Below are 20,426 nucleotides of genomic sequence, written 5' to 3'. Positions count from 1 at the left end.
AAAAAAGAATCATTTCTACACATTTTATTTTAAATCCATTGGTGGCCTTCTCTCCTCCACAAAACTGGAAAGCCATCTATCCATATTTTTCTAAATTTTCAGTCATATCTATGTGTTGCTAGATTATGGTATGTCTCTTAATTGAAAAATAAAAATAATAATAAAGAGCTCTCAAGCTGCTAAATGGCAGGTCAGCATTTTGAATCCATCAGCTGTTCTGCAAGAGTAAGAATGCAGGAGTTACAGTCTCCTTCTATAAAGAGAGGTGACAGGAAAAACAGGGAAAGAATGGACAGATAATTTGTGCTCTGGAATAGGTGACTAGAAGATCAATCTGAAGTGACTTGGCAGTCAGACATTTTGTGTATTGCAAATAACTATCTGGAACAGGATATACACTACAGATTAAATGGGGCAAAGGAGAAATAAAAGGGGAAAAATTGACAGAGGGTGGATGAAGAGACTAGCAATATACAGTAAGGGGTTGCTTAGACATGTTGTTATGTGCTGTCAGATCACCTGTGACTCATAGTGACCCTATGTACAACAGCCCTAAACTTTGCTCTATCCATTGCCAATCTTACTGTCTCTGACACACCTACCCCCATTACCCCAGTCACTGAATCAGTCCATCTCATTGAGAGTCTTCCTCTCCTGCGCTGTCCCTCCACCCTACCAAATATGATGTCCTGCTCCAAGGACTCGTCCTCCCTTGCTACATGTCCAGAGTATGTAGACAAAGCTTCAGAATTCTTGCCTCCAAGGAGCAGCCTGGTTTAACCCTGGTTTAACAGGACAAACCTATTCATTCTCTTAGCAGTCCATAGAATATTTAATACTCCAGTACCACAGCTCAAAGGCATCCATTCTCCTGTCATCCCTAGTCATTATCCAGCTCTCTCACGCACAGCAAGTGATTACAAAGACCATGGCTTGTATCAGGTGCACCTTAGTCTCCAGACTACGTCATTGCTCTTCAGCATTTGAGAGGCCTCTAACAGCAGACTTTCCCAACACAATATGTCTTTTAATTTCCTGACTGCTGGTGCCAAAAGCATTGATTGTGGAGCCAAGCAAACTAAAGCTGTTTACAATCTCAATCTCTTCACCATCCATCATGATGCTGCCAGTCGGCCCAGCAGTGAGAATCTTTGTTTTCTTGATACTGAGCTTCAATCCATATTGAAGGCTGCAGTCCTTGACCCTCTGCAGCAAGCACTTCAGGTCTTCCTCAGTTTCAGCAGGCAGCATTGTGTCATCGCATAACTCAGATTGTTGATGAATCTTCCCCCAATCTTGATGCCAAGTTTCTCATAGAGCCCAGCCTCCTGGATAATCTGTTCTTAGATTATAGATTGAAAAGGTATGGGAAAAGGACACATACCTGGCATTCACTCTTCCCAATTTTGAACCATGCAGTGTTCCCTTGCTCTGTTCTGATGGTTGCCTCCTTGTCCATAAATAGGTTTTGCATAAGCATGATCAAGTGTTCTGGGATTCCCATTCTTCTCAGAGTTAGCCACAGAGTAATTAATGCCTATGAGTGATTGCCTAAATAAACTTTCACTAAAAATAAATTATAGTGAAAAAACAAACAAGATTTATAATAATACCAGAGACCTAATGGAGGGTCACCATGAATCAGAATGATTCAGAGTCAGTGGACTGGGGGTTTTTATCCAGATAGACTGTGGATCTCAGACATTTTTAGTCTCAGATCCTTTTTGCGCTCTTAGAAATTGAAGACTGCAAAGAGCTCTTTTTACATGAGTCTATGTTTGTCAGTATTTACCATAATAGACTGTATTTGTTAATCCAGTATTAGCAGTGATAGACCATTTTCTCTTTAAAAAAAGCCTAAGACAGGCACAGTTATATGTATTTGCAAATTTTACAAACCTTTTACTTTTTGGCATAGTAGAGGACAACTGGATTCTCGTATCTGCATTTAATCTGCTTCAGTAATTATTTTGATTGAAATATGGAGAAAATCTGGCATCAGATACACAATTGGAAAAGGCAGGAGCATTTTAATAACCCTTTAAAATAATTGTGGATACTCTTTGATATTATCCTAGAATTCTAGAAAACTCTTATAGAAGCTTAATTGTAATTAGAATCCAAACCTATACCCAAGAATTTCTGTATTATATTAAATTCCATTGGTCTCTCCTGGATTCTATTAATGAATCATTTGTCCATGAATTTATAACATGATACATGGTTACTTTTTTAAATAACAGCTCATTTGAATTAGTTACATTTTACTAACGCATATCAATACAATATTAAAAAAATTGTATTCGTTAATATTTCCGAGAGGCCTTTTAGTGTTAAAAACTTGCAAGGTATTGGTGATTTACAAAAATTAAAAGTGTTTATCTTTTAAAAGTTTATGGGATTAATCATGAGGTTATACAATTTGATGGAAGGTGAGGGCAATTGGAAGAATCTATTGTGAAAAACAATGTATTTGAATTTTGTAAATAAACTAGTATAATTTAAAAAATGGATTTTATCACAAAAATATTATTCTGTTGTACTGTGTGTAGGGGTGTTCAGTATAACAGAATTGAAATGAGGAAAATAGTCATAAACATTTTTAATAATTGGAACATGGGATGTATGGATCGTGAATGCTGGAAAACTAGTTGTGAAAAATGAAGTGGAATGCATGAGCATTAACAGTCTAGGCATTAGTGATCTTTGAACACCTGGGATCAGATAATCACATAGTGTACGATGCTGGAAAGGAAAAACAAAAGAGGAATGGTTTTGCATTCATAGTCAAAAAAGTCAATTTCAAGTTCCATATTGAAGTACAGTATTGTGTGTGATAGAATATTAGCAATATGCATACAAGAAAGAGTGTTAATACAATTATTCAAATATATGCTTCTATAGCTGAAGCCAAAGAGGAAGAAATTAAAAATTGACCAAACGTGCAATCAGGATGCGTTGATATGCACACCCATGTTTATTGCTGCTTTGTTCGCAATAGCAAAGAGTTGGAAACAACCCAAGTGCCCATCAACAAACTAATGGATAGAGAAGCTGTGGTATATTCAAACAATGAAACATTATGCAACACTGAAAAACAAAGAACTCATGAAATAATATACAAAATGGGTGACCGTGGAGGACCTTATGCTGAGTGAATATCTCAGTCACAAAAAAAGAGAAATACTGCATAATGCCACTGTTATAGAACAAGACTGATATGGGGGTTGAGGAGAAACTAAAAAAGAGGGGATAAATAATGTGCATGGCATTGAAACAAGTGAGGGAGAGAACTGTATTATTGGCATGACAAGAGTTCAGAATAAGAGTCGTATAGTAAAGTCCTGGTTGGGGGCGGGGTGGTAGGGAAACTATATAACAATGAAAGAACTTTTGTTCCAAAGAAAAAAGGGAACTGGGGGAAAGGGGGACAGGGAGGAAAATATGCAACAATGAATGAATGGAAATCCAAGTTCTTTAAAACTTTCATTAAAATATATAAAAAAAACACCACCCCATTATGTTGGTCCCTAAAAAAAAAGATGTGTTAATAATAATTAGTGACTTGAATGTAATAGTTGGAAACAATAAAGAAGGAATGGTACCTAGAAAGTATGGACATGGTGACAGAGATGAGGCTGGAAATAGAATGATCAAAATTTGTATGTTCAGTGATTTATTCACTGCAAAGATGGACCTCAAGTGATAGATAGACTGCATAGGAATAAGATTGACTACATTTGTGGAAGAAATCATTGGCGAAGCTCAGTATCAGGAGTCAAAACTAGGCCAAGGCAGATTGTAGGCCAGACCGTCATTTACTCATGCGCAAGTTCAAATTGAGGCCGAAGAAAAATTTAAAAAGTCCGTGAGAACAAAATGATCTTGAATCTATTCCACCTGAATTTCAAACCTGTTTGAAGCATTGAACACCAGTGATCGAAGACTCGATGAATTATGGGATGACATCAAGGATACTATCCATGAAGAGAGCAAACACTCATTACAAGGACAAGGTAGAAGTTAAAAACCAAAATGGATGTCAGAAGAGACTGAAAATTGCACTAGAGTGTTGAAAACCAAAAACAAAGGGAAGAGATGTAGAAATAAAAGAGTTGAAAAAGATTTCAAAGGGCAGATCAAGAAGACAAAGTATTATAATGGAATGTGTGGAGAGCTGGGATTGGAAAATAAAAAGTGAATAATTTGCTCTTCATTTCTCAAGCTAAGAGAACTGAAACACTAAATAAGCCTCAAGGTGCAGTATTGAAGGATGCTATAGACAATATGTTGAATGGCCCAGGAAGCATTAAAAGAAGATGGAGGGAATACACAGGGTCACTAGACCAAAAAGAATTGACTGACACTGAAAAATTTCTGGAAGTGCCCTATGATCAAGAGGCAATAGTAATGAAGAAGGAAGTTGAAGCTACACTGAAGGCATTGGCAAAAAAAGAAGGCTCCAGGAATCAATGGGATACTAATTGACTTGTTTCATTTAACAGAGGCAGCCCTGGATGTGCCCACCAGTCTATGCCAGGAAATTTGGAGGATAGTTCTCTGGCCAAACAGATTGGAGAACTCCATATTTGTTCCCATTCCCAAGAAAGGTGATCCAACAGAATGTGGAAACTATCGAACAGTATAATTATTATCATGTGCAAGCAAAATACTGCTGCAGATCATTAAAAAACAAACTAATACATAGAGAACTGACAAGTTTGAGTAGAGTTTAGAAGAGTCCATGGTACCAGGGATATGCTTGGTCATGTCTGATGGATCCTGACTGAAAGTAAAGAATACCAGAAGAATGGCTATATATATGTTTTATTGACTGGCTGAATGTAAAGAATAGTAGAAGAATGTCTTTTTAGGCTTTATTGACAATGCAAAGGCATTTGGCTGTTTGAATCATAACAAGTTATGGCTAACACTGAGAATAGGAATCCCAGGGTACTTCATTGTGCAAAACCTATGCCTAAACCAAGAGACTGTTTGTGTGAACAGAGCAGGGAACACTACAAAAAATTAAGAAAGGAGTGTGTCAGGGTTGTATTCTTTCTCCATACCTATTTATTCTGTATGCAGAGTAAATGACTTGAGAAGCTGGAATCTATGAAGAAGAATGTGGCATCAAGATTGGCGGAAGACTCGTCAATATTCTGTTATGCAGATGATACAACCTTGCTTGCTGAAAGTGAGGAGAACTTGAAGCACTTGTCCTGAAGATCAAAGAATACAGCCTTCAATATGGATTGCACCTCAATGTCAAGAAAACAAAGATTTTTACCACTGGACCAATAAGCAACATCATAGTAGATGGAGAAAAGATTGAAACTGTCAACAACTTTATCTTACTTGGATCCACTTCCCTTGGTACCAGGAAATCAGGAGTCTGCCATGAGGGACCTTTCCAAATTATTGAATAGCAATGATGTCATTTTGAGGTCTAAGGTGTGTCTGATTCTGGCCATAGTCTTTCAATCACTTGCCATGTATCTGAGAGCTGGACAGTCAACAAGGATAACAGAAGAATTATTGATGCCTTTGAGCTGTGGTGTTGGCAGAAAGTACGGAAGGTCCCATGACGGCCAACAGAACAAATATGTATGGGGAGAAAGTGCAGCCTGAGTGTACCATGGAAGCAACAATGATAAAGCTTTATCTCATATACATCGGACATGTTGCTAGAAGAGGCTGTTCCTTGGAGAGGGACATCATACTTGGAAGGAGGGTGGTGAAAGAGAGGAAGACCCTCAGCTAGGCGAACTGACACAGTTACTGCAGCAGTGAGCTCTAGTGTGCCAGGCAGTGTGAGAATTCCACAGGATAGGACAGGGTTCAGATCTGTTCATAGGGTCACTATAGGTTGTAATCAGTGGCACCTAACAACAACAAATACTTTGGTGTTTTTACACCGTCAATAGCATCACAGTAACAAAGGCAATATCTTAGTGTTATTATGAAAATAATTTTTATCTTATAGGCTACCTTAAGTGGTCTCAGAGATCTTTTCAAGTGTCTACAGATCACATTTGTAGAGCCACTTGTCTGCTGTCTCTTGTTGTTATGTACTGTTGAGTTGCCTGAGACTCATAGTGACCCTATGTACAACAGCTCTGAAGCCTGCCCTGCCCTGAGCCAGTCTCACTGACTCCAACTCACCTATCCCCATTGCCCTAGTTATTTTATCAGTCCATCTCATCCAGGGTCTTTCTCTCCTGTACTGTCCCTGGAAGGGTGAACTCTACCGAGCATGATATCCTTCTCCCAGGATTGGTCCCTCCTGGCCACATCACCAAAGTATTTGATACAGAGCTTCAAATTCCTAAGCTCCAAGGAAAAACTTGGTTTCACCCCCTCCAAGACAGACCTATTTGTTTTCTTGGTGGTCCATGGTATGTTAAAGACTTCTCCAGCGCCACAGCTCAAAGGCATCAATTCTTCTTCTGTTATTCATAGTCATTGTCCAGCTCTCTGATGCACAGCAAGTAATTGTGAAGACCATGGACTGGATCAGGTACTCCTTAGTCTCTAGACTGACATATTGCTTCTCAGTACTTTGGAAAGGTCCCTGGCAGTAGATGTATCTAATGCAAATCATCTTTTGATTTCCTGAATGCTGATGCCAAGAATTTTAATTGTGAAGTCAAGCATGTCTGCCACCCAGTTACTCTGAATAATAAATTACATCTGAGTCAGAAGAATTGGGGGTTTTTTAAATGAAAGTTTATAGAGAACTTGGGTTTCCATTCATTCACTGTTGCACATTTTCTTCTCTATCCACCCACCAAGAAGAATTTTTATTTCCCATTTTTGTGGCCCAGTTTCTGTGATGACGATGAATTTGTAGTGATTTATAGCTGTATTGCAAAGTACTTTAGAGTAGTATCTAAAGGATCTCAAGAGTGCAAGCTAGAGAACCTGAGAACTTTTCAAGGGGTTTGTGAAGTAAAAACTAGTGTATGGTATTACTAAGAATTATTTGCCTTTTCACTGTCATTCTCTCAGATTATTAAATGGGGTTTTCCAGAGCCTCAATGATGATTTAGTATTGCAATAGATTAAATGCAGTAGATAAGATACCTAGCAAAAATTAAAGGTGTTTGCAAAAAAATGTAAATGAAAGCAAAATAACTTGCATCCCCATTGAAAAAAAAAATCAGAATTCATTCAATGTATACTTATTAAATATCAGTAACTACCTAAAAATACAGAGGCAAGTTATTCCCCTACTTCCTGTCTCGTGATTGAATAAGTATGGAACACACATTACTCTTACTCTAAATGAATAAAGACTTAATTCTGGCTATGGAAGAAGTCTTTAAAGTACAGAAGGAACATTTGAATTTTAAGAAGCCAATATAATATGGTAGAATAAGACTGACTTTTTAAGAAATTTGAAGATCTGAGTGCAGCTTCAAAGTCAGCCATTACTGAGTTCCTTTTTTACAGGTCATTGCTCCTCTTTGAGATCTTTTGCATCTCTTTCAGCTTTTCACATCCTCTCCGATGTGATGTAAAAACCTTTCCTAGAAAGTTTGGCCAAAGCCAAACTATAGACATAGGTTTTCATGTTCGGTGGTAAGTAAAACCACTTGGACTAACCAATCATTAAATATACCTCAACTTTGCAGATAAAGTTACCTGGTTCTTTTGTGACCTCAATTGGCATATACAACACTTAACTATTTTACATTCTGTAAGGACAGTTATCTTATTTATTCACTAAAGTATTGTTTCTTAATTGTTGCCGTTCAGTAAGGATTCAGTAAATACTTGTTGAATGAGTGAATATCTATTTTATAAACTTCATATTTATTGGCATTTATTATTAAGAGAAATATTAATGTGAATATTGTGTTTCTCTGCTATTTGTCATTATGCTTTCATTTAACATACAGGATTTTTTTTTAACCACACAGTAAAAATACCTTCCTTTCTCATGAGTTAATTAATGTTTATTCCATTACTAACACATAGTAGGCTATGGTATATAGGCTCTTGATCCTTCCTTATGAGCAAGTGCAGGAGAAAGTGTTAAAAATACATTTTATTTGTTAATTTAATTTATCCTTCATTTATCTAGCTACAATCGCTGGTTATGTCAAGCAAGATCTGAAGATCTATCTGATATTGCTTCTCTAAAAGCCTTATACCAAACAGGTGAGTTTAAGGGCAAAGTACCTTACTCTTTTGCTAATTAAGAACTCTGCCCAGCATGCTACTAGAGAATTAATTTTTCTCTGATTTCTTCTAGTCTATCTATGAATCAGGTAGTTTTGTGTTACTCCGAGTAGGTTTTGACCATTATCAAAATGTCAAAAATAACATCTCACACTATAAAATTTTAAACATGATCTCAGTTATCTCATACTCTTAGAAGTATCAGAAGTGAATGGTTTTAACTGACAAATTTCTTTCTCACGTTTTAGTAGACTTTTGGAAATCTAAATTCTGGTGCCGGTTCTAAGGAAAGATTTTTATTTCTCAGGAGATTGACTAAAGGCATATCTTATACTCATTAACATAACAGAGACAATCTACTCTCAAATAAGGTTATAACTACCAACCTGGAGTTAGGATTTATGTTACATATTTGGGGGGGGCGTAATTCAATCCATAACATTGCTTCTTTTGCCCCTCCTCAAAATTATGTCCTTAACATTGCTACATGCAAAAATATATTCAGCCCGTCACATTATTAGCCTCAAGTTTAAGATATTATCTGAAGTATCTAAATCAAATACAGGTGAGACTTTAGACATACTCCATCATGGGACAAAATTCTTCAAGTGTGTACCTTTTAAATTTAGACTACAAATTATCTATTTCAAAGTATTCTAACAAAATGTGCAAAGAGCTAGAGTCAGAAAATCAAAAGAAAAGAACCCACTTAGCATTTCTCAAGCTTTGGAACTGAAGAACAGATTCAAACTTTGAATTGTAATACTGAAAGATGTTATGGGAAAAATCTTGAATGTTCCAGGAATATCAAAAGAAGTTGAGAGGAATGCACTGAGTCTTTCTACAAAAAAGAATTGGCTGACACACAGCCATTTTAAAAAATAGCATGTGATCAAAAACCAGTGGTAATAAAGGAAGAGGTACAAGCTGCTCTAAGTGAATTGACAAAAAAAATAAGGCCCCAGGTTGACATATTTCAATAAACAAGTGCAGCCCTGGATGTTATCACCAGGCTTTGCCAAGAAATCTGGAGGACAGTTACCTGGCCACTGGGAGACATCCATATTTGTTACCATTCCCAAAAATGGTGATCCAACAAAATGTGGAAATTATCAAACAGTATTATTAATACTATATATTATTATATATTATATTAATAATATCACATGCAAGCAAATCTTGCTGAAGATTATCCAAAAATTACTAGAACAGTACTCAATAGAGAACTGCCAGAAATACAAACTGAGTTTAGAAAAGTCTGTGGCAATAGAGATAGCCTTGCTAATGTCGGATTGTTCTTGGCTGAAAGCAGAAAATATCAGAAGAATGCCTATTTTTGTTTTATTGACTATGCAAAGATATTTGACTGTGTGGATTATAACAAATTGTGGTTAACATTCCCAGAACACTTGATTATGCTCATGCAAAACCAATACCTAGACCAGGAAGCTGTTGTTCAAACAAAGCAAAGGAACACTGCATGGTTCAAGTTCAAGAAAGGACTGTGTCAGGGATATATCCTTCCTTTAAACCTTTTCAGTCTGTAGGTTGAAATGATCATTTAAGAAGTTGTACTTTATGAAGAATAAAGTGGCATCCATATTGGAGGGAGACTTATAAAGCAGCGTGCATTAGGTAGATGACACAACCTTGCTGGCTGAAATTGAAGAGGACTTGAAGCCCTTATTGCAGAAGGTCAAGGACTGCAGCTTTCAATATGGATTATGTCTCAGCATCAAGAAACAAAAATCCTTGCCACTGGGCCAAAAGACAGCATCATGATAGACAGAGGAAAGATTTAAATTGTTAACAGTTTCTTCTCACTTGGGTCCGTAATTAACACTGATTTGGCACCAATAGTCAGGAAATCAAAAGACAAGTTAGTTGTATTCAGAAAATGAGCTGTCAAGGACCTCTCCAGAGTAAGTCCAAGAACGAATGTGTACTTGATCCAAGCTAAGATCTTCTTAGTTTCTTGCTATGCATCTGAGAACTGGATAGGGAATAAGGATGACAGAAGAAGAACAAATGCCTTTGAGCTATGGTGCTGGAGAAGAGTGTTAAACATACCATGGATTACCAACAGAACAAATAGTTCTCTGTTCTGGAGAAGGTGAAACCAGTTTGCTTCTTGGAGGCAGGGATTTTGAAACTTGGTCTCACATACCTTGGGCATGATGTCAGAATGGGCCAGTCCTCGGAAAAGGACATCTTACTTGGAGTGGTGGAGGGTCGGTATAGGAGGAGAAGGCCCTGAGGGAGGAGAAGGCCCTGAGGGACACAGTGACTGTGTCAGTAAGGTCAGGTGTGTCAGAGCATTGAGGTTGGTTCAAGATAGGATGAGATTCAGAGCCATTGTTCAGAGGGTTGCTATGTGTCATAGTCGACTGGACAGCACATAACAAGGTATGATGGTAGAATGGTTACAAGGTAGATATTTTCTTTTTTTTTTTTTATGAATAGGATAGGGATAAGCAGTTACAGGTACCAAACAAGGCCAAAACCCAGAAAAACAAGTCACATCAACTTTCAGGATTTGAAAGTAACACTCTTTTCTCTAAGACTTTTGGACAGTGGCCCTTTGGAGCTGAGATAACTCTGTTCCCAGGGCTCGTTCTAAGAGATTTCCAGTTTGCTGCAGGGTTTGTCCTTGTCTTGGAGGACAGCCTGTAGAGCTCTAGATTCGGGGTGTTGGCCATGCCCCCTGCATTCTGGATAGAGATTCCTTGCCTTCAATTCCACTTTCCAGGCCCACTCAGAATAGCAACTTTGCTTCATTGGTTTTGGGTGACCCATTTCCTAGGTCCTTCTGAGTGGCAGTCCTACGCCCTCAGCACTGTTCTGCCTTTAGCCATGGCAGCCCCACCCTTTCAGCTGTCTGTGGTGGTGCTATCCTCCAGCACAACTTAATGATAGCACCACACCCTGAAACTCAGTTGGTGAAAATCTGACCTTTTGAAACTTAGAAAGCGGTGGCCCCACTTTTTTGGGATCCAGGAGACCACAACCTCACCCTTTGGAACTGAGAATGTTCTGTGTCCAGAACTCCTTCAGCAGTTAGGCTGATCTCCAGACTGCCCTTTGGCTTGCTTTTTGCTGTGGCATAGAGAGCAACAACGTTCTCTTCTTTCATTCTTTCTCCATCACCTTCACTCTAAGCTGATAGGTTTGCTGCTGTGGTCATTGGTTGTCTCTGTCAGTCACAGACAGGCTCAACCTCTTTAATGAAAGATTGTACCACTATGTCCTTGGTAAAAATTTAAAACACATATCCCTAGTTTGTACATCAGAATTTTCCAGATCTTTAGGTTTTCATTTTTAAATCTATTGCTTACCTTTTACATTTTCCTTTAAGTGACTAGGAGAGATCCCATATCCTTTATAAGATCTTGCTTAGAAATCTCTCAGCCAGATATCCACTTACAAGTTCTTCCTCCAACATTTGAACACAATTCAGACAAGTTGTTTGTCACAGCATGGAAATTTTCACCCTTTCTCCACTGTCTAATCACATGCTCTTCATTTTCTTTTGAAGTCTCATCAGAACCACATTTAATCTCAACATTTCTAGGAATATTCAATTGTTGGCAACATGTAATCTCTAAGATCACAGAGGCTTTCTCTGTATCTCTTCTCACTTCCTTCTGAGCCTTCACCAGAATTGCCTTTATCATCCATTCCTATTCCAACAATCTCTTTGATGATCTAGGCATTTTTTTTTGTCCATTGAGACATTTTATTTGCACTGTTTATTACATCTCTAGAAAAAGAATCCCAGGACTTTTCCTCCTGTGTGTTTTCATCTTGCTTCCTCGTGGTCCATGATGCCAGCTGAGGTTGTCAGTACAATGAAACCAAACTGACGCGACAGGAGCAGATTATTCTGCCACTTTTCTATATCTTTGAGCTGCACATCAAATCTGGGGCTGATAACGCCATACTTGTTTAACCTGCCTGTGAGGTTGACAACAATTTTCCCTGCTCTGTGGTCATCAATGATTTCAAATTAGCCAGTGTAGCTGTGCTTCATCATCACAGTCAGGAACTGAACGATGACTTTGGAGCACGACCTGATGAGAACCTGGCACTTGCCTCTCTTCTTGGCTTTGTTGATGCTCTTGAGCGTGTCCCATTGTGGAGGCACGGAAAGATGGTGGAAAGAAAGATGATCTAGGCTTTTACAGTTTTAGTTGTTGTTATGCGTTCTCTAGTCACCTGCAGCTCATAGTGACCCTATACACAGTAGCTCTGAATGCTGTCCTATTCTGAGCCAGTCTCATTGTCTTCAGTATGCCTGCCCCATTGCCTCAGTTTCTGTGTCAATTCATCTCACCAAGGGTTTTTTTCTCCTGTACTATCCTTCCACCCTTCCAAACATGATGTCCTTTTCCAAGGACTCGTCACTCCTGACAACATGGCTACAGTTTGTCAGATGGAGCTTCAAAATCCTTGCCTCTAAAGAGCAACTTGGTTTTACCCTGTCCAGGAAAAACCTGTTAGTTGTCTTGGCACACCATGGTATGTTCAATACTCTTCTCCAACACCACAACTCAAAGACAATGATCCTTCTTCTGTCATCCTTAGCCATTGTCCAGCCTTCTGATGCATAACAAATAATTGCAAATACCATGGCCTGGATCAGACACACTTTGGTCTCCAGGTTGACATTGTTGCTCTTTAGCACTCTGGAGAGGTCTCTGACTGCAGACTTTCCAAGTGTAGTTCGTTTTTTGATTTTCTGACTGCTGATGCCAAGAGTTTTGATCACGGAACCAACCAAATTGAAATTGTAACAATTTCAATGTCTTCTCCACCTATCATGGTACTGCCAGTTGGCCCAGTGATGAGAATCTTTGTCTTCTTGATGTTGAGCATCAATCCATATTGAAGACTACAGTCCTTGACCTTCTGCAGCAAATATCTCGGGCCCACCTCAGTTTCGGCAAGCAGGATATATCATCTGCGAAACAAAGGTTTTTGATAAGTCTTCCTCCTATTCTGATGCCACTTTCCTCCTTATAAAGCCCTATGATCCAAATGATCCCTTGTTCCACATATAGATTTAAAAGGTATAGAGACAAGACACATCCCAGACACACTCTTTTCCTGATTTTTAATTATGCAGTATTTCTTTACTTTGTTCTGACTACTGCTCTCTAGGTATAGGTTTCGCATGAGTTCATACTTCTCTGGCTTCTACCCTCTTTACCCAATTCCAAAATCTCTTCCATATTATAGGGATTTGTTGGCGCATCACCTCCTCTTCTCAGTCCCTAATTCCAATTCGTGCTGTCTCAATAAATGCATCTGAGTGGTTTTAACAAAGAAATTTATTCTTTTACAGTATAGAGGGTTAGAAGTCAGAATTAAGGGTATCAGCTCTCTCTTCTGCCTACTTTGGTGGAAGATTCTTCTCCCTTTCTTTCTTGCCTAATCCATTTGAAATCTCAAAAGACATTGGCTCAAAATACACTCCACATTAATTCTTCTTCATTAACCAAAAAACCCCATTCCCAATTGGGATTAAAACCACAGGTGTAGTAAAGCATATTTTAGGGTGACAAAATTCTGTCTATAGCAAGTATATTGTTTCCTGGGGTTTTTTTACCAAAAAAAAAGGTTTTATTTTTCTGCTTTTTAAGAGTACTGTTTGCTTGTTATACAAAAGTCAAACTTTATATAAATATGTAATGTCGACATTGAAAGTTCTCAGCTTCCCACTCTTCCCCAATTATATTTCTTTTTCAGACAGTGCTTGTTAATTTTCAGATTTCAGTTACATAAATATGTAATGTCGACATTGAAAATTCCCAGCTTCCCACTCTTCCCCAATTATATTTCTTTCTTTTTCAGATAGTGCTGGTTAATTTTCAAATTTCACTGTCATTTAGATTTGTTGGCGTTTTATTTTCGTTTTATTTATATTTTAGATCACAGTAATAAGTGTGAATAAGTGACTTTTAAAAGTAAGGGTGCTGATCAGAAACCCATGAAATTTGAAAAAAGAAAGGTCTTGTTTCCCATGGGGGAAAAAATATCAAAGATAATAAATTTCTTGGTTTTCAGTCTTTTAAATATAGAATAAGTGCAGAGCCCAGAACAAATACTATTCTCAAAGTAAAGATTCTGGGTGCTGATTACGTTTCCTGCTTGCAGGTGTTGATAACTGTGGTCGCACAGTGATGGTGGTAGTTGGAAGAAACATTCCTGTAACCTTAATAGATATGGACAAGGTAAGCCCTAAAAAAGGCTCTGCCACAATGCTTATTTAAAAATAAGTAGGATATGAACTTAGAATGAGAACTTGGAATAGGAGACGAGACAATTGTGTGCTTGACAGAGTAGGGAAGTAATCACTTCAGTGAGTCAGGAGTTTGATTTTGCTCAGTAGGAGGAAAAAAAATGCTAGAGTGTTATAATGTGATCTTAAAAAAGGCAGCTGCTTTGTTTTGATTATTATATAACTGGCAAGTTTTTGGCTGAAATCATTCTGTATTGTAATACTCACCCATGAAAATCTTCCTCAAAGCAAAAATAAAAAATTGTTAACGTTGGAGTGTCTATTAGAATAGAAGAAATCCAAAATCTAGCTAAACCAAGATAGCATAATTTTATAATCGCTTCACTTAGAAGCAAGAGACAGAAATAGATAATTCCGAAAACAAGACATTATTATAATTGATAAATAAAAATAAGAACATGTTCACTCTTGTTACCATTGCCTTGGAGTTCCTTTTGGCTCATAAAGTATCCGGCTTCTAACTGAAAGGGAAGCAGTTCAGATCCACTAGTCTGCTATTTGGGAGAAAGATGAGCAGTTTCTTTTTGTAACAATTTCAGCCTCATTAGTAGTCGGTGAATTAACATGAGACAACTCTTCCACCTTCAGAATTAGCAAGAATTTTTAAGTAGTCATTTGTCATTAAGCATAATTTGAAACTATAAAAATTTTCACACCATTTGGCTCAGCAATTCTATTCTAAGAATCTGTAGTAAGGAGATTATCCAAAGTACGGAATTAGCTATGGGCTCTGAAACTGCTCAAATTGGAATACTCATGCCAGGAGCACTTAAAGCCACAGGCTAAATATGTAGACCTTCCTAAAATATCAGTTCCTTAGCACTATAAACTGATAAATAATTCTAAATCATATTCAAATATTATGAACTGAAAACTTAAAAATTCATACAATTTTAAGACAAAACATAGTTATTCAAGCACAAATTATTGCTTCTGAATAAACTACCAGGTTCTAGGTTACTGATGCTTATTAAAACTTCATGAAAGTCAACCTGTCATGTTGTTCACAGGATTATTTTTACCAACAAAAAAAACTATAACAAGTTTCTAATAGGTTCATCCTCAAATGGAACGTGTGATAGACTTTAAAAATTATGATAATAGAGGCAAATACTGTAGAAAAGTATTTATAAGATATTAACAATAAAAGTGATTTATTTACTTGTATCTATACTGACCTTAAATACTTAAAACATTTTTACATTAAATATAGGAAATCTAAAACCAGAAAGGGTATCTAAATTGCCCAGGAGTGGGTGGCCAAAATGGTGAGAGTAGAAATGAAAATACATGTATAGAAAAAGGGCCATGAAGCAATATGATATGAGCAGAAATAAGGATGAAAATACTCAATGTATACTGAGGAAAAACCCAAATAAAAATTATATAAGGTTTTATTTCCGATGTTTTATATTGTTCTTATTCAATGTGATATGCATTCTCATCATCAGTAGTATGATACCCATTTAATTTTGATCTGCACTTTCATGATGTTCTCCATATTCATGATATATAATTTCATAAAATTATGAAAAGTATCTTAAGATCTAACCTGGTTCATAACTGGAAAGATGATGTGTTTTCCTAATCTGACTGTCTGCCAGTTCTAGTGGCATTTGGATTCTAATCCATTTAATCCAGTCACATTAACACAGATACTCAAGGAGGAATTGGACAATGTCCCCTATTTCAACAATTCTTTTTGCTATAGGATTATTTTTTTCTGTTATTTCTTAGCTTTGTCTTTGTAACTGTTTATGGCTGTATCACTAGACCACACTGGCCCTACCTCTGCAAAATCTCTGCTTTGTTTTTTTCTATTTTTCTTAAAGTTCATCCCTTCTCTAACAGAGCAGTTCTTTAACTGATTGATCTATGTCACGTTAAATTTCAGTATTTCAAAGCTCTAGAGTGCTACCCAGCCTACTGCCCTCAGCTGGCTAAAGTAGTTCTGAAATTTTTGTTCACAACAGTATTAAAGATGCTAAGAAAACAAGTCCTCAAAATAAGCCACATAAGTCATTGTTATAGTATTTCTAGGTTTCATGACAACTGAGAGATTGTATGAGTAGAAATTACAAAGACTTTTAATTCAGATAGAAATTTCAAGAATGATAGAAGTCTAGAAATTCTGCTTTAACCATTTTTATCATTATCCTATGAGGAGAATCTTGATAAGGGACTAGAACTCAACTTTCAAGTATATGAAGATATGAGATACATTTTAGGGGACAGAGATTTATATCTTTCAACAATTAGAAAAGATAAAAAGAGGTTGTATTGTAGCAGTTGTGAGAATTAGGTAACATTGGGATTATTCACTTTTTAAGCAAAATTGATACTCACAAATGTCCATCTGCAATGATGGAGAAATAGATTAAACTGTGAGGTTTTCCCTTGCTCTTTGTATCTGTGAAATACACTACCAGGTACAATAATCTTTATATTTTCTCCTCTTTCCTTTAGGCACTCCTGTATTTTATCCATGTAATGGATCACATTGCTGTGAAGGAATATGTATTAGTGTATTTTCACACCCTGACCAGCGAATACAATCACCTTGACTCTGATTTCCTGAAGAAACTCTACGATGTTGTTGATGTCAAGTTAGTTATTTTTGCAAATTATGGTGGAAAGAGAAAAGCTTCTTTCTTTCCTATTAAGCAATACCAAACATTGTTATATATTCTTTAAAAGTTATTTGATACAAAAAAGAAGTTTATTTACATGTTGTGGTTGTTATTAAGTACAATTACGTGAATTCCAGCTCATAGCACCTCTGTGTACAGCAGATTAAAACTTTGCCCAAGGTTATACGTAGTTAAGATATTTTAATAATTATTATTATTATGTACTGTTGAATCAAACCCATCCATAGATGATCCTCTAGCTAGTTTCCAGCGGCAGTAATTGCACAGAAGGATATTACCCATCTTTCTTTTGCAGGGCAGCTGGTGGATTTGAACTGCCAGCCTTTGAGTTGGCAGTGCATCTCCTTCCCACTAGACCACCAGAGCTCTCTATATTAATAATAGGCCCTTCTTAACGCAGATTTCTTTTTCATTAAAACATATTAATTTAACTTTTTATTTCCCCTTTTAAACACCTAGGGAAAGGCTTATGGACTTTGGCAATACTTGAGTTAGAAATAAAAATTATACATTCCAATTATGTGGAGTATTACACTTATCAAAATATAGAATTTAATTTGATCCGCAACCCTCTGAGTTTTTAAAGATCAGTATTATCTAGACCGGGAGAAGGAGAATATTGGCACTCTAGTAAGTTCAATGTGTTGCCCAAAGTCGCACAACAGTAAATACAGAATTTGAACTTGAATTCATGTCACTGACTTGGAACCAGAAAATTACATCACTGAACTATATTTCTTTTGGAGTGATAATGGATATTTTAAACTGAGAAATAAGACTTCTCACTACAGCAAAAGTAATTGTAATGGTTTGCACTCCTTCTCATAATGTATTTTCTAAGTAAAAATAGAAACCTACTCTTCTGATAGTTCTTTTATCATTTGTCTTCTTTGATTTCATGGGAAAATTCCTTTTACAATTAGAGTATAAAAAAGGCACATTACCATAAATTTCAAACTATTTTACTCTTTCCATTAAATCTCACCTCACTTAATAGTAATTAAAGCTTTCATTGTGTCAAATCCACTTTTTTTTTACTTTCTCTGATTGTGGGTTGTATATGTGTAAAGAAGCTTCACTATACTTCTAGTTAGTTCTACTTCTACCACTAACCTGCTCTAAAACTAAACCAGCATCATCTGTGAAGTGGGAGGTTCTCTAAAGAGCTAGCTCATCATTTAACCTCATCTGAGCCAGTGGTGATTTCTGGACTGTGAAAATCAGGTGCATCATTAGTAAAGACAAGACTGCCTATCATGATTTGTGGCAGTGATTGTGCTGTTTATGGGGTTTTGTGGGTTTTTTGTATCCTGGTTATAAGAAACCTTGATAGCATAATGTTTTGATATACTGGGCCATTGACCAAAAGATTAATAGTTTGAATCCACCATCCATAGCTGACTTTCCAGCAGTTTCTAAGGCTGTAAATTGATCAGGAGGAGATTGCCTGTCTTTCTCCCACAGAGGTGCTGGCTTCAGACTGCCAAAGAGACATCATCACCTTTTCATTAGCCACACAACTCCCTACAGACTGCACCACCAGAGTTGAAAGATGGGCAATATCCTCTTGTTATGATTCATAGCCCTAGAAACTCTGGGGAAGGTCTCTGAGTTAGAAGTGACTTGACAGCACTTGTTAAGTGCCCAGCTGCTACCTGAAAGATCGAAAGATCAGCAGCTTGAACCTGTGAGATGGACAGTGATCTACAGGAAAGTCCTCTGATAGGTTTTCATGAAGAATTACATTCTAGAAAACCCAATGGGGCGGTCCTGCTCTGTCTTGTACAGTCACTGTTATGTACCATCAAGTTGGAACCAACATATATCTGACCCTCCAGCAGGTTTACAGAAACTAGCTGATAGATTCAAACTACCTGCCTTTGGGTTAGCCGCACAACCTTTTGACCACCTTTAGGGTTATTCTTTGGCAAAACAGCAAAATCTTGATATTTATGTTCTACCTGAAGAGGCTAGAGGAAGCAGTGAATAAAAGTGTGGATTCTTAAACGGTACTGCCTGGGTTCAATTCCTCGCTCTACTGTTGACTGGTTGGGCAACACTATAGGTTAAAATAAACCTAACCTAATAAAATTATTAGAAGTATAAAGCCTCTTCTAAGTGCTTATTATTGTTATTCACTGTTATTATAACAATGAAATACTTAGTTTCTTATTTTTGCTATAAATTTAATTCATTTTTTATTGACTTGATTCATCTGAATCTTATCCCACACATTCTACCACCAAACTGGAAAAAAATGGCAAATAGTGTCTATTAAATGTGAATTTCATTTTGTTCACCTGCAGGTGGCTCCATCACAATTGAAAGAAAAGACATTCAGATGCTTGAAATTAAATGATCTCTGGGTTGTTTTTTACTTGACTCCTAAAATTCAATATATAAACCAAAGCTGTCTTTTATTTTTTGTTTTTTACATTTCTCCCCCTAGGTGAATTCATTTATGTATTCAAGAAGAATGAATTGTCTACAATTGTGACAGGTTTTAGCTATGACTTAATCCTGACTCTTTTGCTGTTTTTTAAATTAGGTACAAAAGGAATTTGAAGGCTGTGTATTTTGTTCATCCAACATTTCGTTCAAAGGTGTGTTATTTTCCTCTTTCAGCTAAATCTAGAATTTAAGTGTACCTGATTTCTTCAATATTAAGGCATATTTCAGCAACTTAAGTTTTGGAGAAGGACATTAGCTTGAAAGGGTGGAGGCACAGCACAGGAGAGGAAGACCTGGATGAGATTAATTGACCCAGTTATTGGGGTAATGGAGTAAGTGTGTTGGAAACAGTGAGACTGGCAGCGTTCAGAGTTACTATACATAAGGTTGCTGTGAGTTGCAGGTGTCTTGACAGCACGTAACAACAGCAACATGGTTATATGGATGCAGTGACTGCTGTTTTTCTTTTCTTTGTCCACTTGATCCTATCTTACTGCTCTGGTCCTGTGTGGCTACGCCATCTTTGTGGACAACCCATATAAGCCAGGATTTTCTCAGTTTTGCCTGTTCACGCTCTCTGGCCTCAGTCACTAATGCTGTTCGTATGGAATATATTTTTTTTCTCCACTGCATGACTATCTCCTGCTTGTCCTGCCAGTCTCAGCTCAACAATTATTTCCTGTAGCAAATTGCCCTGACTGCTCCTGTAGCCAGTAGACATTCCTGTGATGTGCACCTTAGGATTCTTGATTCTTTCTGCATAAACAGGTTTTTCTTTTCATTGTAGTTGCTTTTTAATATTATGCCTTATAAGAGCTAAAGTGTATCTATCCCAC

General features: G+C 37.1%; 1 protein-coding gene across 1 annotated transcript in view; it reads left to right on the top strand.

Annotated features, from left to right (window-relative positions):
• GDAP2 (ganglioside induced differentiation associated protein 2) overlaps positions 1–20,426 on the top strand; it is a 54,286-nt gene that overhangs the window by 23,580 nt on the left and 10,280 nt on the right. The window contains exons 8-11 of the mRNA XM_006899584.1: positions 8,090–8,166; positions 14,344–14,420; positions 16,955–17,094; positions 19,688–19,742. Coding sequence (XP_006899646.1) covers positions 8,090–8,166; positions 14,344–14,420; positions 16,955–17,094; positions 19,688–19,742 — 349 coding nt within the window. The remainder of the gene's footprint in view (positions 1–8,089; positions 8,167–14,343; positions 14,421–16,954; positions 17,095–19,687; positions 19,743–20,426) is intronic.

The sequence above is a fragment of the Elephantulus edwardii genome, unplaced genomic scaffold, assembly GCF_000299155.1.
Source record: "Elephantulus edwardii isolate Elephantulus edwardi_28Jun2011 unplaced genomic scaffold, EleEdw1.0 scaffold00262, whole genome shotgun sequence".
NCBI lineage: Eukaryota > Metazoa > Chordata > Mammalia > Macroscelidea > Macroscelididae > Elephantulus > Elephantulus edwardii.
This window is presented reverse-complemented; position numbering and strand designations above follow the sequence as displayed.